We start from the raw sequence: 18,855 nt of genomic DNA, 5'->3' as shown, positions 1-18,855 counted from the left end.
AGTCAGTTCTGTGTTCTAGTGCCTGATATGAAATCCCACCCCCACCCCCCAAAAGACACTTAACAAATAAATAATATTGAGAAAAACATATGATAGACAGACAAACAGACAGACTAAAAAAATCCCCATTGATTATTCATAGTTAAAATTGAAACCTAAAATTAGTATGCTTAATGTATGGAAAAACTATTCACATACGCATCATGATTTTTTCTCAAACTAATACGCTTTGATACAAAAGCAAAAAGAACATAATAATAAGGACTAAAATAACTATATCAATATTAATAAAAATAAATAATTATATAGAAAAACAACATTATTAATCACCACTTATCATTAATAAATAAATTATAAAAGTAACATTATATATATATATATACACACACACACACACACACATATACACACATATATGAAGCACAGATATGTATAATAATATATACACTTTCAAATAATTTAAATACATAATTTATACATTTATGTATATATTATGCATAATGTAAAATTATATATATTATATAATATATAAATCAGTGTTATACTATTATATTAATAAATTGTTAATACTAAAATAAACTATTTAAAAAAAGATTTCAGAATATTATCAAATAATTTCAGAATATTATAAAATTACAATTAAAAATTAATTTGATATTTGAAAATATTTGAAAATTATTGATGCAAAGCTGTATTTACAGCAACATTACTCCAGTCTTCAGTGTCACATGATTCTTCAGAAATCATTCTGATAAGCTGATTTGCTGCTATACATATGCGTATATATGTGTTGGTGTGTGTCTGGTGTGTGTGTGTGTGTGTGTGTGTGCATCTATGCAAGTATGGCGATGTGAACTTACCCCCTCTCTTAGAGGAACGCGAGGACCTAGATGAGGTGGACCACTGCTTGGTCAGCTCTCCTCGAGCCTGCAGCTTGTCCCCCGTGTTCCTCGTCGTCCCCTCAGCTTCGTTGGCTTCCTTGACTTCGTGCTCTTTCTCAGGGTTGGTGACGGGGCCGTTGTTCTCGCCACCCTCCTCATTGCAGCCGTACTTCTGTGCCAGAGCCAGCTGCGTCTCCAGCTCCAGCTGCCGGATATCCTCCATGGTCAGACCGTACCACTCGTCCTGCCAACACCATGCCTGCCGATGAGCACGCACCATCACCTTCCTCAGCCCTGATGGGAAGATGTTGTGAGATTAATCCTCACGATAACACAGGCAAGTGTAACTAGTTTAGGGGAAAAAACCAAACAAATGATAGCAGCAGATTTTTACATCTTCTGAACAAAAAGCGAGGAGTATTTGCCCATGCAAAAGTCATCAACCCACTGCTGCTTTGGCAAAGGTGTATTGAATGGTTTTTAATGCATTCATATGTGGTTGCTAGCTTGTTCTGGATGGTTTCTAGGTCTACAAGTGGAGTAAAGCACATACAGTACATGCTAGAAAAAAGAGCCTCAGACAACAGATGGTACTAAAATGTAACACGTCACTTTCCTTGAGAAGTAACACAATTAGTAACATTTATGAGTATAAAAGAAACATTTCCCAATACTGCTATCAACCAAAGAGACCGTTTGTGTGCAAGAAAGCTACGAAAATGCAATTATTATTAGTCTTTGTTAATATTTTGAATTACATTTTATTGTTATTTTCTATTTTCATATTTTTTATTTGCTTCATTTTTAGCATTTTTTGTCAATTTTAGAAGTTTTTTTATTTTAGTACTTTAAACAAACGAAAATGAGAAATGTTCAATGCCTAGCTGAAAAAAAAAAATTATATATATATATATATATATATATATATGCATGCAATGAAAATGTTTTTTAATAGTTTTAGTTAACTATAATAACCCTGCTTCACTGATGCATGATGTATGTGAGATCGCTCAACATTTGGGGTCAATGTGTGGTTTGGCTTATTTCCTTGTGCGATTTCCTCTTCTGATTAAGAAGTGTCAAAGACACACTCAACCAGTCTTTCAGATAACTAAACTTGGTAATGAAGAAACGTGCAAACAAAATTGTTTTTCACAGCGGCCAGGAAACACAGAGAGAGGAAAAATGGATACAAATAAAAAGAAATCAGCCAAAGGGAAAGAGTTTCGTAAATGGGGAACGGCAACAGACAGCTTGCAAATTATCAGAGAAAGGAGCCAATAAACAAGCCGATATTGAAGTAATGAAAAAGATCACATAGAAAGGAAATTCATTTCGCCCTGGTGTAGTCAGGAGGAGGCGGTTCTCTGAGCGCTGATTTTCACTGGAGCTGCACTGCATCAATCTTGTTTTCATTAAGTGCAGGTTAATGATTAAGGGCTTTTTTTCCCCTGACAGAACGCTTGACACCTGCTGCCCACCCACACACACAACGATAACAGGAAGTTACCAAGCTGTATTTTGTGCACATATGCAGCAGATGGATCAGCTGACTCATATAGAATTATTGGAGAGACAAACGTTCTCTCAGAGTTAGTAACACTGGTGGACATATGGTAGAGGACACCACTCATAGTAGCACCATAATAGCAAATTTGCTCGATTATCAAAAATATGCAGTAATATAATATAAAAAATGTTTCGTCTGGACATTTCCGAACACTTACCCACATCGTGAATGAAGCGTTCAATCTTGGACTGCATGCCCCAGTATCGAAACTCCACTTTACACAACTTGTAAGCGCACATGACGGGCGTTTTGCCTGGGTTGTTGTTGATTTCTGCGATCCAGTCGTCACACAGGGGGCCCCGCTGGGTTTTATATGACTTGTACAGTTTGGGGTCTTCCTCAGCCAGGTATTCATGAGGGGCAATGAAATCATTCACAATATCGATAGGATCTGTAAAAGAACATTGGTTTCATTAGCAATTGCATATTTTTGGGAGAACAAGGCACGAATGGTGAACAGGTTCATATTTAGTCTTTTATTGCAAACCAAATCAGTTCATCACAGAGATTTTATAGAACCTGAAAGGTAATAACATGGGCATTGAGGCTGTAAAACCTGGTTTATCTGTTTGTCTTATGTGTCAAAGTTTTTTCTTTTATTTAGGCATCTTTGGCACAAGGAATCAAGTTGTTCCATTATATTTATATCCATTTGTATTTTGAGTGTAATTTTTTTCTTTTTGTTTGCTAACTTGTCTTTTGTGAAAGAACAACTCTTAAAGCAGGGTATCTGCAGGTTTCTGAAAGTTAGATTTAAGACTTTTTAAGACCTTTTTAATACCATGCAGAATTAAATTTAAGACCAATTTCATATTAACAAATTTGCAAACATCAAACAATACCACCAATTACGATCCTTAACACACATTGTTTATTGACATATTGAAGGCGTGAAAGAACAATAAATTGCAAAACATAGTGCAAAGATTGACTAAACATTAGGCAGAACATCGACAGCCTACAAAGATTTCAAACAAACTGCACAGCAGTAACATGAGGCATGTACACTGCATGCCAATAATCTGAACATTGGGTTTTTACTGTATAGATCTCAGTTCTTTGTCCTTTGTATCCAACTCTGTCTCAATTTGCTGTAATTCATTTGTTTTTTCTTTATATCGCTTCCTCAGTGTGTTGGATTTTGTAATGAGCTGTGCCATCAAGGTGCCAGCTTTTCCCTCAGCTTCTTCTGCAAGCTGATCAGCATCCTTCTGCAGGCTCGAAGATACCTGGACCAGAATTCTCTTCTTTTTTTTCAGGTCCTCGATGTCGTCTTCCAAAGCTTTGCGCTTCTGTGCCTGGACATCAGTGATTTTGATTTTTTTCTGCTGATCAAGGTGCATTCTGTATCTTGATCTAGCAGATGCAGCAGAGGCCAGTAATTCCTTTGAGATAGGGACATTGAGGAGCCCCCCACAGATGCTGACATAATCACATATTAGTCGATGACTGACCATTGTCTCCTCCTGCATATTGCAGGTCTTCACTTCTTTATTAATGGAGAATCCTCTCTCCACTGTTGCCTGCCCATGGGACAGGAGAAGCAGTTTCTTGCAAAAGCTCCATAACTCATCGCACTGCCCAAGAACTCCATGCAGGAATATGTCTAGCCTGGTTTCTGTTGGTTTGTATGAGAATAAGCTCTCATTTTCAACAGATAAAAAATCATTGAATTGCTGGATTATAACATCACCTGAAGAAAACAACAAAATAATATTAATTTAATTATAAAAATGTATGCATATAAATTAATACATAATATTTACACAAGTCATTTTTTACATTTAAAAGCATATTTCATAACTTGATTTAATACACTCTGATAGAACTAAACTATTCTTTCTTACCAGCAGAGACACCTCCTGACAACTGTTGGGCTTGCAAAAACCTCTGCACCAGTTTTGTCATATTGCTCTTGCACCAGTCAGGGTCAGACATCATCATGCTGGGGTCCAAACAGGCTACCTCCCTCACTACAGGATACTTTAATGGGCTCTTTTCCTGTACTTTCTGGGTGATGGTACACATCACCTTGACACAGTCTTTCCTAAACTCCAGGGCTGTGAGTTCACCTATCTTTTTCTGTTTCTGTAGTTCCTGGTGGGAGGATGTAAACAGCTTATTATAACCTATTATTACCTATTATAAAATCAAGCTTTCAGCTGAATCCATCAAAATTACAATTTTATAGGTGAAAGAATACCTTAAGGAGTGATTCTGCACCCATTCCCATGTTTACTTCCTTTAGGTTGACCCAGCTCTGTTTGTCACTGACATCCAGCCTGACCAGCTGCAGTGAACCGATATCCTTGAGTACCTCTTTCTTGACAAAACGCCTCAGCATATTCTGCCAAAAGACACACAAAGAATGTTACCCAAATATTTCATTTAATTTATTTCAATTTAATTAATTGAAATTCAACATAAAAAGACTATTGTAATATACTATTGTAACAAGTATTGTTCTTTTTGTTTGCTTAATACCATTGTCCGCTAAGATATGCAAACTTCCATAATATTACAATTAAAATGATCAGATTAATTATAAGCATTATCAGAGTAGGGTGCAGTAATAGAATTACCTTCATCAGCTCAGCCAAGTCTTTGGCAAGGAACGGAATCACTGATACATCCGTTTGATAGAAGGTAAGAAAAGGACTGAAGGTCCTTGTGATAGCCATGTAGAAATGTAGCTTCGCCAGAATAAGAGGGTCTTTTTCAGCAACTTCAAGAGTGTCATACGATGCTGTTCCCGGATTTGGTAGCTTCTTTTTCCTGACTGCATCCATGTACATGGTCATTGATGGCCAGAATTCCAAAGCTCTCTCCACGACTGGTAGATTTTCGAGCCACCTGTGTCCACAGAACGGAAGTGGAAATTTTGTGCATTTGGTCAGAGCAGTGAAATCCTCCCTCCTAGCTGGCGCATTGTGGAAGAGTATGTGCAAGGCCCTCAGAACCTTCTCTAGCTTCTTAATGGAGAAACCATGTTTGCAGGCGTTATGTAGGGTGTGGAGGCCACAGCTCCCCACCACAATTAGCAGGTGTGCCACCAAACTGCTCACGATGCTCTTGTTGCAGCCGTTCTAAAAACTTCCAATTTACATTTGGACCGTCCATAGAAACAGATAGAAGCTTTTGCAAGTCTAGCTGCTGTGCACATTCCTACAAACAAAAGTTAAATAAAATAATGAGATCAAAGTTTGGCATATTGGTATGCCAATATTCCAAGGCTGCATTTATTTGATCAAAAATATTCTATTTTTCTATTTCAAAGTCGGCATGAAATCAAAATTGACCCCATTTACTTTGTTAGCGCATATTACTAATCTGTAATCTTGTGGTGAACAATTAATCCGTGCAAGTTAATACACAGAAAAAAAAATTTGTTTGCCATGGTAATCTTTTATCAAAATCTGAAAAGTTATGCGTTCCTTTTCTGATGGTGTCAGTCAAAAGCTTTATTTTAAATAAACATTCTTCTTTATAACTTTGTATTAATCAGAATCCTGAAAGTATCACAGGTTATAAAATATATTGCAGCACAAAAGTTTCCATCATTAATAATAAATCAGCAAATTAAAATGATTTCTGAAGGATCATGTGATCCTGAAGACTGGAGTAATGATGCTGAAAATTCAGTTTTACCATTACAGGAATAAATTACTTGGGCTATACATATTTAATAAATTATTATTATTTATTTTTTTGTATTTTTGATCAAATAAATGCAGCCTTGATGAGCATAAGAAACTTCTTTCAAAAACATTACAAATATGAATGTGTCTAATATATACATACACACTACATATAAAAAAAGAATAATTACTGCTAGCTAGAATGCATAAAAATGATTAGTGATGGGTTGGTACTTACTTTGAAATGGTGAAGCAAATCCTGAGCTGTCCCATGTCCCATGAATTGTGAACCTAAGTATCTTTACTGGACGTGATCTTGTCCCCAATATCGGACATGCAAGTCCAATTGCTTATTTTTGGACGTTTCATTAAGGCTCTCGTCAAACATTAAAACAAACATTTCCTTGTTAACATCTGCAACGAGGAGTTTGGTTATGTAAGGAGCCAGTCCAAATCTGGCAATGTATGCAGTTTTGTCTTTACCGCACGCAAATGTACGAGCGATTTCTGAGTCGGGAAACATGGTTCGAAAAATGTCCCCGACAGCATCGTTAGCGTTATAGGACTGGTGCTTTGTTACAGTACGCAGACACCAGAGTACCTCAGCTCTGAGCGTTGCGTTGGAGCCAAACGTTGTTCGGATGTCTTGTGGTGTAGAAACCGCGGTGCTTGAAGCGGATGCAGATGCCGGAGTAAGGCATGGAGCTGCGTTCTGTGGTACTGAGGTCGGCGCAACGGAACAGAACTGAGAAATACCTGGTGTTTTCGACAGGTTTCCGCAGCCGCTTTGTGTTTTTCGCACTGCATGTGGGTCTCCAAAGCTTTGATCCCCATTGTTCCGAGTTTTAAAACTTTCTTGCACAATATACACCGGACCTCGAAAGCATTGCCACAAACTGGTCTTAACCACGACGCAAATTTAGGGTTATGTAACCAGTTTTCATTATATTTGCACTTCCCCATGGTTAAAGCAAGAAATTTTCACCATTTGCTAACGTTAATATCTAGTCACGCACCTATCAAATTTCCCCGCGAACTTGTAATTTATTAGATGGTTCCGCCTATTTTTTTCTGCGTGACAAATAGACGAAATGTTACATGATTTTAAAATGAAAATAAAATCTTCTTTATGGTGTCGGTTTGATTGTATTTTTAAGACCTTTGAAACGCGGATTTAAGACATTTTAATGCTAATTAAGGCCTTATTTTTACATTATGGAATTTAAGACTTTTTAAGACTTTTTATAAGGATCCGCGGACACCCTGTAAAGGAATATTTCACCCAAAAATAAAATTATTCTGAAAACTCACTCTCAGGCCATTCAAGATATAGATGAGTTTGTTTCTTCACCAATGGATTCTCTGCAGTGAATGGGTGCCTTCAGTGAAAAAAGTATTTTTTTTCTCTCATATCAAAATCCTGTTTAAAACTGCTTTCACTTGTAAACGGTGCTTGATCTGTGCAAATCACTATACTGATTCAACTTTAGACTACTTTTTCACTGGAAAAAGCAATATTATAGACTGAAATTAAAAACCCCTTGATGGATTTGTTCATTACATATCACTCCACTAGATAATTATTTGTGGATTATTGTGATGTTTTTTTTTGCTGTTTGGACGCTCATTCTGACGGCACCCATTCACTGCAGAGGATTCATTGGTAAGCAAATTATTTAATGCTAAATTTCTCCAAACCTGTTCTCCAAACCCATTCACAGCTAGAATGTCCGGAGGGAGGGTGAGTACATTTTCAGCTATTTTTCATTATTGGATGAACTATCCATTTAATTCAGAGCTGTAAACTTTACTGTGTTAATAACCAAACTTTGTAGGTCTTCAATTATTCACAGTTGCGAGATACAGACTGTTTGCTGATCGTGGATTGTTTCCTGTTTGCAGATGGCCGTATCATCACACAGCCTCTAGGTGTCTCCACAGCACACTAATGAAGGAACATGTTTTCAGTCAGGAATGGAGTTATGCAACAGCATTCACAGGGCGCTTCCCCCTGCAGTGCCTGCATCTGTAGGCGTTCGGCTCATAAAGCCTCCAATTCCTGTCCCAGAGTGCAACGGGCGCTCGTGCCGTGGCACATTACTCAACAGCAGCATGTTACGATGTCAATGAAGTGGAACACTGTCTGCATCTTAAACATTGAGGCATGACTCGAGAGCTCTTCCTGCTGGATTGCTTGAGAGTTTCACAAGCAAGCAGGGCTTACATGTTAAGAAGCATGCTAATGATGGGACCTAATGGAAGGGCAATTGTTCTAGATGCTCAGTTGTGCTTTTCCATTTCAAAAACTCTCAAAAGCATCAAATATGAGTCAAGCAGAGTAAAATTAAGAAGGTGCAACAGTACCTATATCCCGTTGCCTCTTTTCGGCCGAGGACATGTTGAAGACGTCATTGTGGCAACCCGTGTCCGGCTTGTAGTACGTCTCGATATCGATGGAAAACTTTTCGACGAAAGGACATGTGTAGCTGCAGGACAGGCGAGGAGAGATTAACTGTAACTGACATGATGTAATCATCATATCAGTGCCATGCATTAATGCAACCACTCTGCAATGAGGTTCATGCAAGTTTATCCCTTCTCTACACTGGTGTTGTCTATACCTACCATGGTCCATGACCCATTCTTTAACCCTTTCACACGTCATTTTTTTTTTTGTAAGTTTCCAGTGAACTGGGAGAAGAATAGAGTAAACTTTATTAGGGATGCACGATATTGGATTTTTGCCGATATCCGATAATGCAGATATTATTATGATTTCAACTTATTTTGGCCGATAGCCAATAATGATATATTTCCTTTTGTTTGGAAACAGCACCAAGTCTCTTCTGAGCAGAAATTATAAGCACATTATTTTTAATTTTGGTTAGTTTTAACAAGAACTTATCTGTTAGAATTAAATAAACAACAATGAAGTTATTTTATATTAACAATACACTGTAGATTTTAAAATAACTATGAATAAACTATATTCAATCACTGCATTTTTTTCAGAAAGATGCAGTGGTAACATTAACATTTTGTAAACAGTTTAATACAAGAGTTGTAAATTCCTGAAAATCTTTTAGAGCTCATAATTTGTTGATTTGTGATTTAATCAGTAAATATATATATATATATATATATATATATATATATATATATATATATATATATATATATATATATATATATATATATATATATAAAATTATTTAACTTTTTTTTTTCCATGTAAGCTTTAGCTTCTGAATTTTATAAATATAATAATCTTTCATATTGGGCCAATGCCGATATTTACATTTAAAGCCATAATCGGGCGATTCCGATATTGGTCCAATAATATCATGCATCCCTAAGCTTTATAGTTACACAAAGTGTATATGATCAATAAGACATGTTGTCAAATTATATTTGTAAGGATCGTTATTTCCGCTTCCATCGACATCAGTGTGTATTTTACAACTATAAATGCATTGTTTTGCTAGTACCTATGTGCATTTAAATGTCTGAAACCTACAATAAGTGTTATATGGTTGGAAACACTGAATACACTCAGCACCATCCAAAGCAGGAAAGCAGATTTGAATTTAGCAGTTGATCACATGACGCACTGAACGTTCTAATCAAATCGTAGGCCTACATGTCAAAAGGGTTAATTAACAGATATATGTTCATTGCAGTGAGCTGAACTCAACATGCTTTAATGCAACATTCCCTATAAAACCAAAAATATGCATTGAGAAAATAAACACGGGTCTATTTTGATTCCATGTTGACTTCGAAATCAAAACAGCAAGGCATGACTTGAATGATAAAAGCTGTTGTGGGGATTTACTGAAGTACTCTTGAAAGAGAGCCAGAGGGTTTTATTATTAGGAGATACTGCACTTACCGTGTGCGGGTGTATGGGTAGGCGTTCCAGGATTCCTCTTCCACACGAAGAGCTGCCTTTGGCAAGATGGAGCGGAACCAGCTAGGGATGTGTTGGCCAATGTGGTAAACCTTGTGGGTGTATTGACCAGAGCCGCCTGGGCCGTCCTTGTAGGGTCTGTTCTCCATGATCTCCACCCCGCTGCCTTCGCCTTCGCTCTCTTCACGACTCTTTTTCTGCAGGGAGGGAAAGGTCAGGAATAAGGGTTCACAGACTTCCAAATGTACTGGAATTATTATGAAGTCAAGTCACAATTATTTATATATCTTTTTATACACATGGTTTCAAAGCAGCTTCACATGAATACAGAGGAAAATAACAGTGATAATGCTGCAGAATTCCTCAATTATGAAACAATTTCAATTTCAGCCATAAAACAGCTCTGCAAAAGATAATAACACTGTTGATGTTAGAGTTGTTATCCAGCTCGATTCAGTTCATATTTGTTGCTTAAAATGGTTGTTTAAATTCAGACCAATAACAGCGTAAAGTTAATTAATTATGAAACTAATTAAATTCAGCTACGAGTAGCTCTAAAAAAGGCAATAGTGTTGCCATTCAGCTCAAGTCAGTTCAATGTTAATTCGATTCAGCTGAATGAGTGTCAGTGTTGTAAAGTTAGTGTGATTATCAATTCGGTTCAATAATTGCATCAATGTTGTGAAATTCATCAATTGTGCCACTTATTAAATTCAGCCATAAGTAGCTCTACAGAGGATAATAGTGTTATTTAGTTAAAATCTAATTAAATTAAGTTGAATGAGTGTCAATGCTGCAAAATCTATAAATTATGAAACAAAATTAAATTAATCTATTAACAGCTCTACAGAAGGCAAACGTGGCATTATTCAGTTTAAGTCAGTTCAATGTGGATTCATTCCAGTTGAATGAGTGTCCATGTTGAAAAGTTAGTGTCATTATCCAGTCCAATTTAATTTAATGTTGCAAAGGTAATTAATTATGAAACAAGTTCAAATCAGCAATATAAAAAGCTCTACAGAAGAGATGTCATTTTCCAGTTAAAATTTGTTGTTTCAATTCAGTTCAATGTGTCAGTGTAGTAAAATCTATCAATTCGGAAACTAATTAAATTCATCTAGAAACTACTCGACAGATGGCAAAACTGACATTATTCAGCTCAAGTAAGTTCAATATTGATTCGATTCAGTTGAATGTGTTGATGTTGAAAATTTTGTGTCATCATCCATTTCAGATCAAAATTTATTTTAATTCTGTTCAATAACTGTCTCAATGCTGCAAAGTTCATATATTCTGAAACAAGATTAAATGAGCTATAAACAGCTCAACAGAAGACAATAATAGGGCCTTCCACACCGCAGGAAACTTTTCATAGTACCAGACCTAATTGTGGAACTACTCACTTTTGGGCGTTATGGCACCGTCGGAACTAGGTGCGATTTTAGTACTAGACTGCCTTTTTCAAGAACCAAATTAGCTCCTACTCTGGAGCAGGGTCTAACCAGCACAACTGGTACTATCCATGACGTAAATAGTCATTGATTGGCCAGAAGCGTTCGAAAACGCCCTCACCCACCATGATTTAATATACTGTGTAAACATACTGTAAACATTGTGTCAATTTATTTTGCAAATATGATGAAGAGCGATAAATGTACGGACGTTGAAGTGCAGGCACTTGTAGCAAATGTAGCACTGCCAGTTGTCATTGGAGATTCCTTCTTTCCGTTCTTTCAATCGCTTTACTGTTTTTTGGTTGAACAGTTAAATGTTTCCCACTTAAACTTATGCTTATGCAAAAATGTGCAATATCCTTATATTTATTTGTTACCCCTCCATCCTAGAACATTCCTGCATCTCACTCAATCCTATTCCATTATCATTTATAGCACAATTGTTTATACACTTATTTATTTGCCAATTTGTAATTCTCCCGTAATTTTTTATTTTTTATTTATTTTTTTTTCTGTGTGTTGTTGTGTGTCTGTTTACTGGAAGCTTATGTCACTAAAACAAATTCCTTGTATGCGCAAGCATACTTGGCAATAAAGCTCTTTCTGATTCTGATTTCTGATTTTTACGTATACGTCGTCATTCCATGTCCATTATTGTGAAACCAGCAAGACACAACAAAACACAGCTCCAATCACAGTGTCCCCCATCCTCCCGTTGTTAACATTGTTCTTTGTTAACGTTGTTGAATATCGCGCACAAATTACATCGCTGTTGAACAGCTTACGTCACATCCTAGTACACACTGTCGGTGCGAATGCAACCCTTTAAAAGGTACTGGGAAATAGTTCTGGCAAAATAGTCCCAGTGACTAAAGTGGTGTGAAAGGCTCTAATGTCATTATTCAGCTCAATTCCATTTAAATTTGCTGTTTCAATTCAATAACAGTGTCAATGCTGTAAAATCTATAAACTACGAGACTAATTAAATTCAGCCATAAACAGTTCTACAAAAGGTAACGGCGTCATTATTCCATTCAAGTCAGTTCAATGTTGTTTCAATTTAGTTCAATAATTTTCAATGATGCAAAGTTAATCAATTATGAAATAAGCTCAATTCAGCTATAAACAGCACTACAGAAGACAAAAGCGTTATTATTCAGATGAATTCAGTAAAAATTTGATTCAACTGCAGAAGACAACTGTCATTATTCCATTCAATGCTGATTTGATTCAGTTGAATAGCAGTGTCAATGTTACAAAGTAACTATCATTATCCAGCTCAATCCAGTTCAAGATCTGTTCTCATCCAATAGTGTCAGTGCAGTTTAATCGATAATATTACGCTGGGTGTTTAAAACCTCCTTAGGAAATTCAATGTTAATGGAAGGTGACCGTCTATCCCAAAAGAGAATTGACTCCAACCTAACAGAAGCCAACTCCATGCTCAACGCTACTGGTGCTGGCCAATCAACAAACACCACACCTTCAGCTTTGTCAGTAAGATAAGCTAAGACTCAGTGTGTCTGCCAGCAGACAGAACTGAAAAAATAGGGTACAGTCTTGGCACGGCTCCTGAGCTTTAAATTCTGGGAGAAAGCCCACTGTGCCAGTCAGGGTGGCACATGCCATCGTATCTGACTTGCAGAAGAACGTCACATGAAGATAGTTGGAAGCATCCGGTGACTAATTGCATATCAACTTACTTATGAAGCCATCAGGGACACGTAGGTCCACTATGGGATTGCCAAATGGGGAAGCAAGCTGCCTACCCTTAAAATTGTCTCCCACAACCTGAATACGAACGCAAGATTCAGAACACGGTGTCAAACATCCACATTAATTCCGTACACCATTTTTTACATTTCCATTTCAACTAACTGACACTGATGTAGGTGTAATTATGTAATTGTTATGCGTCTTCTATGCTTAAATAAAAGACGGATGATGACAGGCCAGTGAAGCTGGCACAGTCACAGGGCAGATGGCCACACAGATCCCATCAGCCGTGACTCTGCATTAGCAAGATGATAGTGGGGTGATTAAAAGCTGACAACTCTTGCTTAAGACCTTCATTAAGGTGAGTTTTGTTTCAGAGACGGAGAAGAAAGTTATTGCGTTTTCAATTCGTCCGAGTGCTCTCATGAGAAAACCACATGGCCACTGAATGCCAGCTCAGACCAAAGATAAAAAAGGGTAAATGTTATGACTTGCAGAAGCTGCTAGAATTTCTTTATGACCTAACTGGCAGATCTTCACTGATGTAATATGTTTTATAATAATGTATATGTATATTTTTTCTTTATATTTAAATTATATATTTCTTTTATCAGTTTATTTAGGACTTTTGTTGAACGATAGATAGAACAAATGAACAAACGATAGACAAAAAGATACACAACGATATAACGATAGATATATAGATGCATTACCCGTGTTACAAAGTGTCTTTTCATTACAATTTAGTGACAATTCCTCTTCCTTTCATTTCAATTCCTATTCAGCTTCCTGTGTAATGTGGCAAATTCAATTCAAATGAACATTTAAAAACTGAAAGGAAGCCAATTATTCAATTTTGAAATTTGCACATGTGTGAATGGCATGGGATATGAGGTGCTTTTTATAAAACGCTTTACCAGATGGCCTTTCCCCTGAAACGCCTCAGAAACGATCACTCTTGGCCTCTCAGTTTCAGGGGTTTCTAATGCGTCCTCAATCACCGGATACGTGGTGAGTAATACATTTCCATTTTAAAAGCACAGACCCGTGCCAGCGAGGGAATAGCAGTCGTGCCTCTCTCAATGTCAGACCGCTGCTTCTCGCTCTCTTTACCATGCAACTGTTAAACTCACAGACTGCACCGTCAGGGCTGACATAAGACCAACACATTCCACAGAAATGCTTGTGAAGCAGGAGCCCGTTGGAGGCGGATCTGCAGGTCTTGACCTCACATGTGGTGAGCAGGAAGAAACGGGCCCATCACGTCCTCTTGTTAGAGAGGTGAGCAGTCAGCAGCTGGAAGTGGCAGGTGGGACAGACAAATGACATGCAGGAGTGGTAACAGGCGACTGAAGCGCTGGGATGTGGTATCTGTTTTTGCTCATCCTCCCAGCACTTCATTGTAGCGCTGACAGATGACATCAGGCCCTGCACTCGCTATAATCAATCCCTTGCACACACACCTTAGAGAAGAGCGGTCTGGATACCCTAAGGCTGTGAGGTAGAATCATAATGCAATATTTCTCTACAATTTCGTGTTGATACTTTAGAGTGGCTGTTTTCAACACGTTTTGCTTCAGGACCCACGTTTTTATATTTAATATTAAATAAATATTAAATCTAGTGGTAAAAATAAAACAATTTTTTTGATAAAAATTACGATTACAATAAAAAAAAAAACATTTCAGGTTTGCTGTGCTTGTTTAGGGGTGCACAATTCGGCCAGGATTTCATGATTATATATCAATATAATTTGTATTATATTTATTAAATAAATATATAAAAATGACAAAAAAAAAATTTTTACTGTGAAATAAAAAAAAATAAGTGTTTAAGGAAAATAAGAAAAATAATTTTGTTTTACTTTTCAACAGTAAAATTACAATACTAATATTAAATCTGAACATTTAAAACTGTCTTAAAGGGATAGTTCATCCAAAAAAGAAAATACTATCATCATTAACAGTTGCTAGACCCCACTGACTTCCATAATATGGAAAAAAAAAATAATATGGAAGTCAGTGAAAACCAAAAACTGTTTGGTAACCAACATTCTTCAAAATATCTTCTTTTACGTTCAACAGAAAAATAAAAAAATAAAAATAATAATAATACGGGTTTGGAACAACTTGAGGGTAAGTTAATTATGTAAATTTTCATTTCTGGGTGAACCATCCCTTTAATTTCTTAATTACACTAAACCATCAAACTTTTATTTTGATGGAAAACCACAAGAGAGTCCTTAAAGCTTCTCGTGTTGAAAAGGGTTTCTCATTATGAGAAGATGTTTGCAACATGTTGCACTTACAAAAGCATTATAAATTGACCTAAAAACCCAGAGCATATGCAGAGATTTTGATAACTGCACTAAGCTATATTGCAATTTTGTTTTTCTTGATTAATCATGCAGCCCTATTTATTGTTATCATGAACTGCTCAGGTTGAAAAATGCACAGTTGCATTTAGCATTGTTTTTTCCTCTAACCACAAGCTTATCAGGACTAAGCAGTGACATGTTTTTGGGTCACAACTCACCAGAAGAACCTGTTTTTCAGTGCAATGTGTTTAAATAAATCACCTCACTTTGCATAGACTACTGTATGAGATGCTGAACTCAGAAAAAAGAAACAAACAGCATAAGAGACACAATGATCTCGCTTGTGCAATTCAATTCAGTGATTGTGATGCATATATTCAATCATCATTTGAGGAATTGGTGATGTCTGTGCAGAATGAGTAACGCATCTACATAAAATATTTGTATTACTGACTTTGTACTTGCATGTGCAAGACGACGCAAAAGATAACAATCACGCTTAAACTGACAAATACATAGAAATATATCAGAATACCCATCTAAACGTAAACAGCTGGGAGATAACCAAATGTACGAGTATAGTAGATCTGTGTATCAGGTCTTAAAGTGACAGCAGCCTAATAAAACTTCTAATGTCAAAAAAATAAAACAAGAAAATAAAACAGCTCAACTGCCATTCACTGCACTAGACCTACCTGAAAAACTTAAATCACTGTTCATTTCATTTGTATTTTTGTTCTTTTGCATTCATGTTGTTGCTTGTAATGTGTTTATTTGTTCTTTTTTATTACTGACAGAATACTTGTCTTTATATTAGTTATTCTTTATATTAGTTACACTAGTAGTTTTTGAACATGGAAATCAAGAATTGTGATATTTCACTGGTATCTAAATTTTGTTTGTCAAAACAACCCTATTTATTAGAATACAAGGTAACATGGGTCAAAAACACACAAATTTCACATTTATGTTAAAAGGCAAGTAAATATCCTTATACTAATGAGCTCCAACTGACTTTTAAATATATTAATTTCTGCTTTAAATAAGAAAAGAAAAATTACTTGATTGACTCAAGCCTGGATGAACTACGATTCTGAACACAATCAATCACTTGATGACAGAAACACTAATGACCCAGTTTGATAGTCTCAGCCCCTCCAACAATTGAAATAATAGTAACAATTTAGTTGGGATTTATTTTTTATGAAGGTAGTTCTGATGGTACAAAGGTATGTTGTGCTGAGAAATCATTTTGCTCAGCTTTTATGATGAAATGTGAATATATTTGAAAGGCCCATAAACTGCTGAGAGGTCATGATGAAGATGGGAAAATGAACGGTTGGCTCCGAGAGCTGTGTTGTGACCACTGTAAGTGATAGAAAGCACAACAGTGGAGTTAAGTTTTGTCTGGCAGGATTCCTGTGGACTCTTGCTAATAATATATTTTACACGTTAATTCAAATGAAAAATGACTAGACCCTATAAGGAGCATCCACTGGGATTTGCTGCTCTCCAGTTGATTTTTACAACCTGGGATTTGGCCTCAGAATATTCATCTGCCAGGCTCTATTCTTAATTTAGTATCTTTGTGTATGAACAGAAAGAAAACGCTGCCCTAGATGGACACAGACGGCCAAGATCATGTGAGAGGTTTAACCTCATCTCAGCTGCCCATCTGTGGACAGCAGAATCTGGAGTAAAGTTGCCCTGGCAACAGGCCTGCATCATCATGACCTCTCCCTCCGTCTCTTCTCTAGCGCCGCAAACAAATGACTGCAGCGAGTGCCATGCTCCGGCTGATGTCACGGGAATCCATGGCAACCGGAGCTCAGCTGTGATGCTGCAGAAGAGAGGGTCTGACTGGAGGAGGGAGAAACCGGAGCGCCAGAGAAAAGCCGCGGGAAGTGTGATGCTGCAATGACGGAAGCTTCGGAAAGCCACATTCCTGCCGTTTGATGGTGTACAGAACAAAAATGACCATATTCAATATATATCTCAATATAATTACGTGTTTGCCTTGAATTTTTTATATAGCTGAACCAGCATTTCAGCCAAACAGTCATTGTTGCCAAATAAATTTAAACTGTTTCATGCAAGAAGTAAAATAATACTGAAATCATCAATATTATACAAAAATACATTTAAAACTTAAAAAAAAAGTTTTAACAGTTTTTAATTAAACAAAAACAAGAAAATAGTATTAAATCTTAAAGTATTAAATACAATAATATATAGTGATAAATAAACACACATATACATATATATATATATATATATATATATATATATATATATATATATATATATATATATATATATATATATATATATATATATATATATATATTAGGGGTGTAACGGTACGTGTATTCGTACCAGACCGTTTCGGTACAGGGCTTTCGGTACGGTGCACGTGTGTACCGAATGACCGAATGCAATATTTTGTTTGCGGAACATATACATTTTCGTGTTTCCAAACCAACATATTAAGTGGTGGAAGTCTCCGCGTTCAGCGCAAATCCCGCCCTGCAGCTGATTCTAAGGCCGGTGACACACTGGCTGCGTGGCGTGAGCGTGGCGTTTCTGCTGTTTGTCACTTGCATGACACCTGCTTCGCGTTCTCTGTGTCTTTACACACCAGAATTGTGCACTGGCGCGCTGCTGCTACTGTAGGTGACATAGAAGGAGGCCGCCGAGGTGCCGACAGACCAGGATCTTGTCTTCACTACAACAATATCTATTCTTCATGTTGAGCATAAATATAAAGCCTACTGATAAAGGACACCGTCAACAGTATTGACGGCAAAATAGACTATGTTTGACAGGTGCAATATGCCAGTGTGTCACCGGCCTAAGGTTTTCAAAAGGCATCACGCGAGTGTGAACATCACTACAACTAGGAAAAAAATGATTGTAATTCAAACGCAGTTCACGTCGGCATTTAAACAGACCTTTGCTCTTCATTCTGATCGGTCCAACGCAATAACGAAATCTGAGCAGGTCTAAAAACTGAAACTGTTCATGCTGCACTTTACACTTTGGAAAAGTTATATATATTTTTTAAATATGAGCAGGCCTACAAGCTGGGATTGGTAATGCTGCACTGTAATCATAGTTATTTATTTATATTTTTCATTATATTTTATTATATGATATTGGTTTGAGACTGAGAGTATTTTATTTAGTGGAGAACTTTGCAGCAGTATTTTATTTCTTATTCTTTTTTTATTTTATATATATTTTATTAAAAAGTATTTAAAAAAATACAAATTGTAAACAAATTGTTAAAAAAAGTTTATAGTAGTAAACATCCTGCAGTTTAATGTTTGCATTTCTTTCCCTTACTGTACCGAAAATGAACCGAACCGT

The 18,855-nt window shown here is 36.6% G+C and overlaps 1 protein-coding gene across 5 annotated transcripts in view; it reads right to left on the bottom strand.

Moving 5' to 3' along the window:
* LOC132132740 (membrane-associated phosphatidylinositol transfer protein 2-like) overlaps nt 1-18,855 on the bottom strand; it is an 81,712-nt gene that overhangs the window by 31,991 nt on the left and 30,866 nt on the right. For all 5 annotated transcript variants that reach the window (XM_059545245.1, XM_059545247.1, XM_059545248.1 and 2 more), the window contains exons 3-6: nt 9,982-10,196; nt 8,454-8,575; nt 2,609-2,842; nt 861-1,175 (exon numbers count right to left, since the gene is read on the bottom strand). In XM_059545245.1, coding sequence (XP_059401228.1) covers nt 861-1,175; nt 2,609-2,842; nt 8,454-8,575; nt 9,982-10,196 — 886 coding nt within the window. The remainder of the gene's footprint in view (nt 1-860; nt 1,176-2,608; nt 2,843-8,453; nt 8,576-9,981; nt 10,197-18,855) is intronic.

Source organism: Carassius carassius, chromosome 49, assembly GCF_963082965.1.
Source record: "Carassius carassius chromosome 49, fCarCar2.1, whole genome shotgun sequence".
Lineage (NCBI taxonomy): Eukaryota > Metazoa > Chordata > Actinopteri > Cypriniformes > Cyprinidae > Carassius > Carassius carassius.
This window is presented reverse-complemented; position numbering and strand designations above follow the sequence as displayed.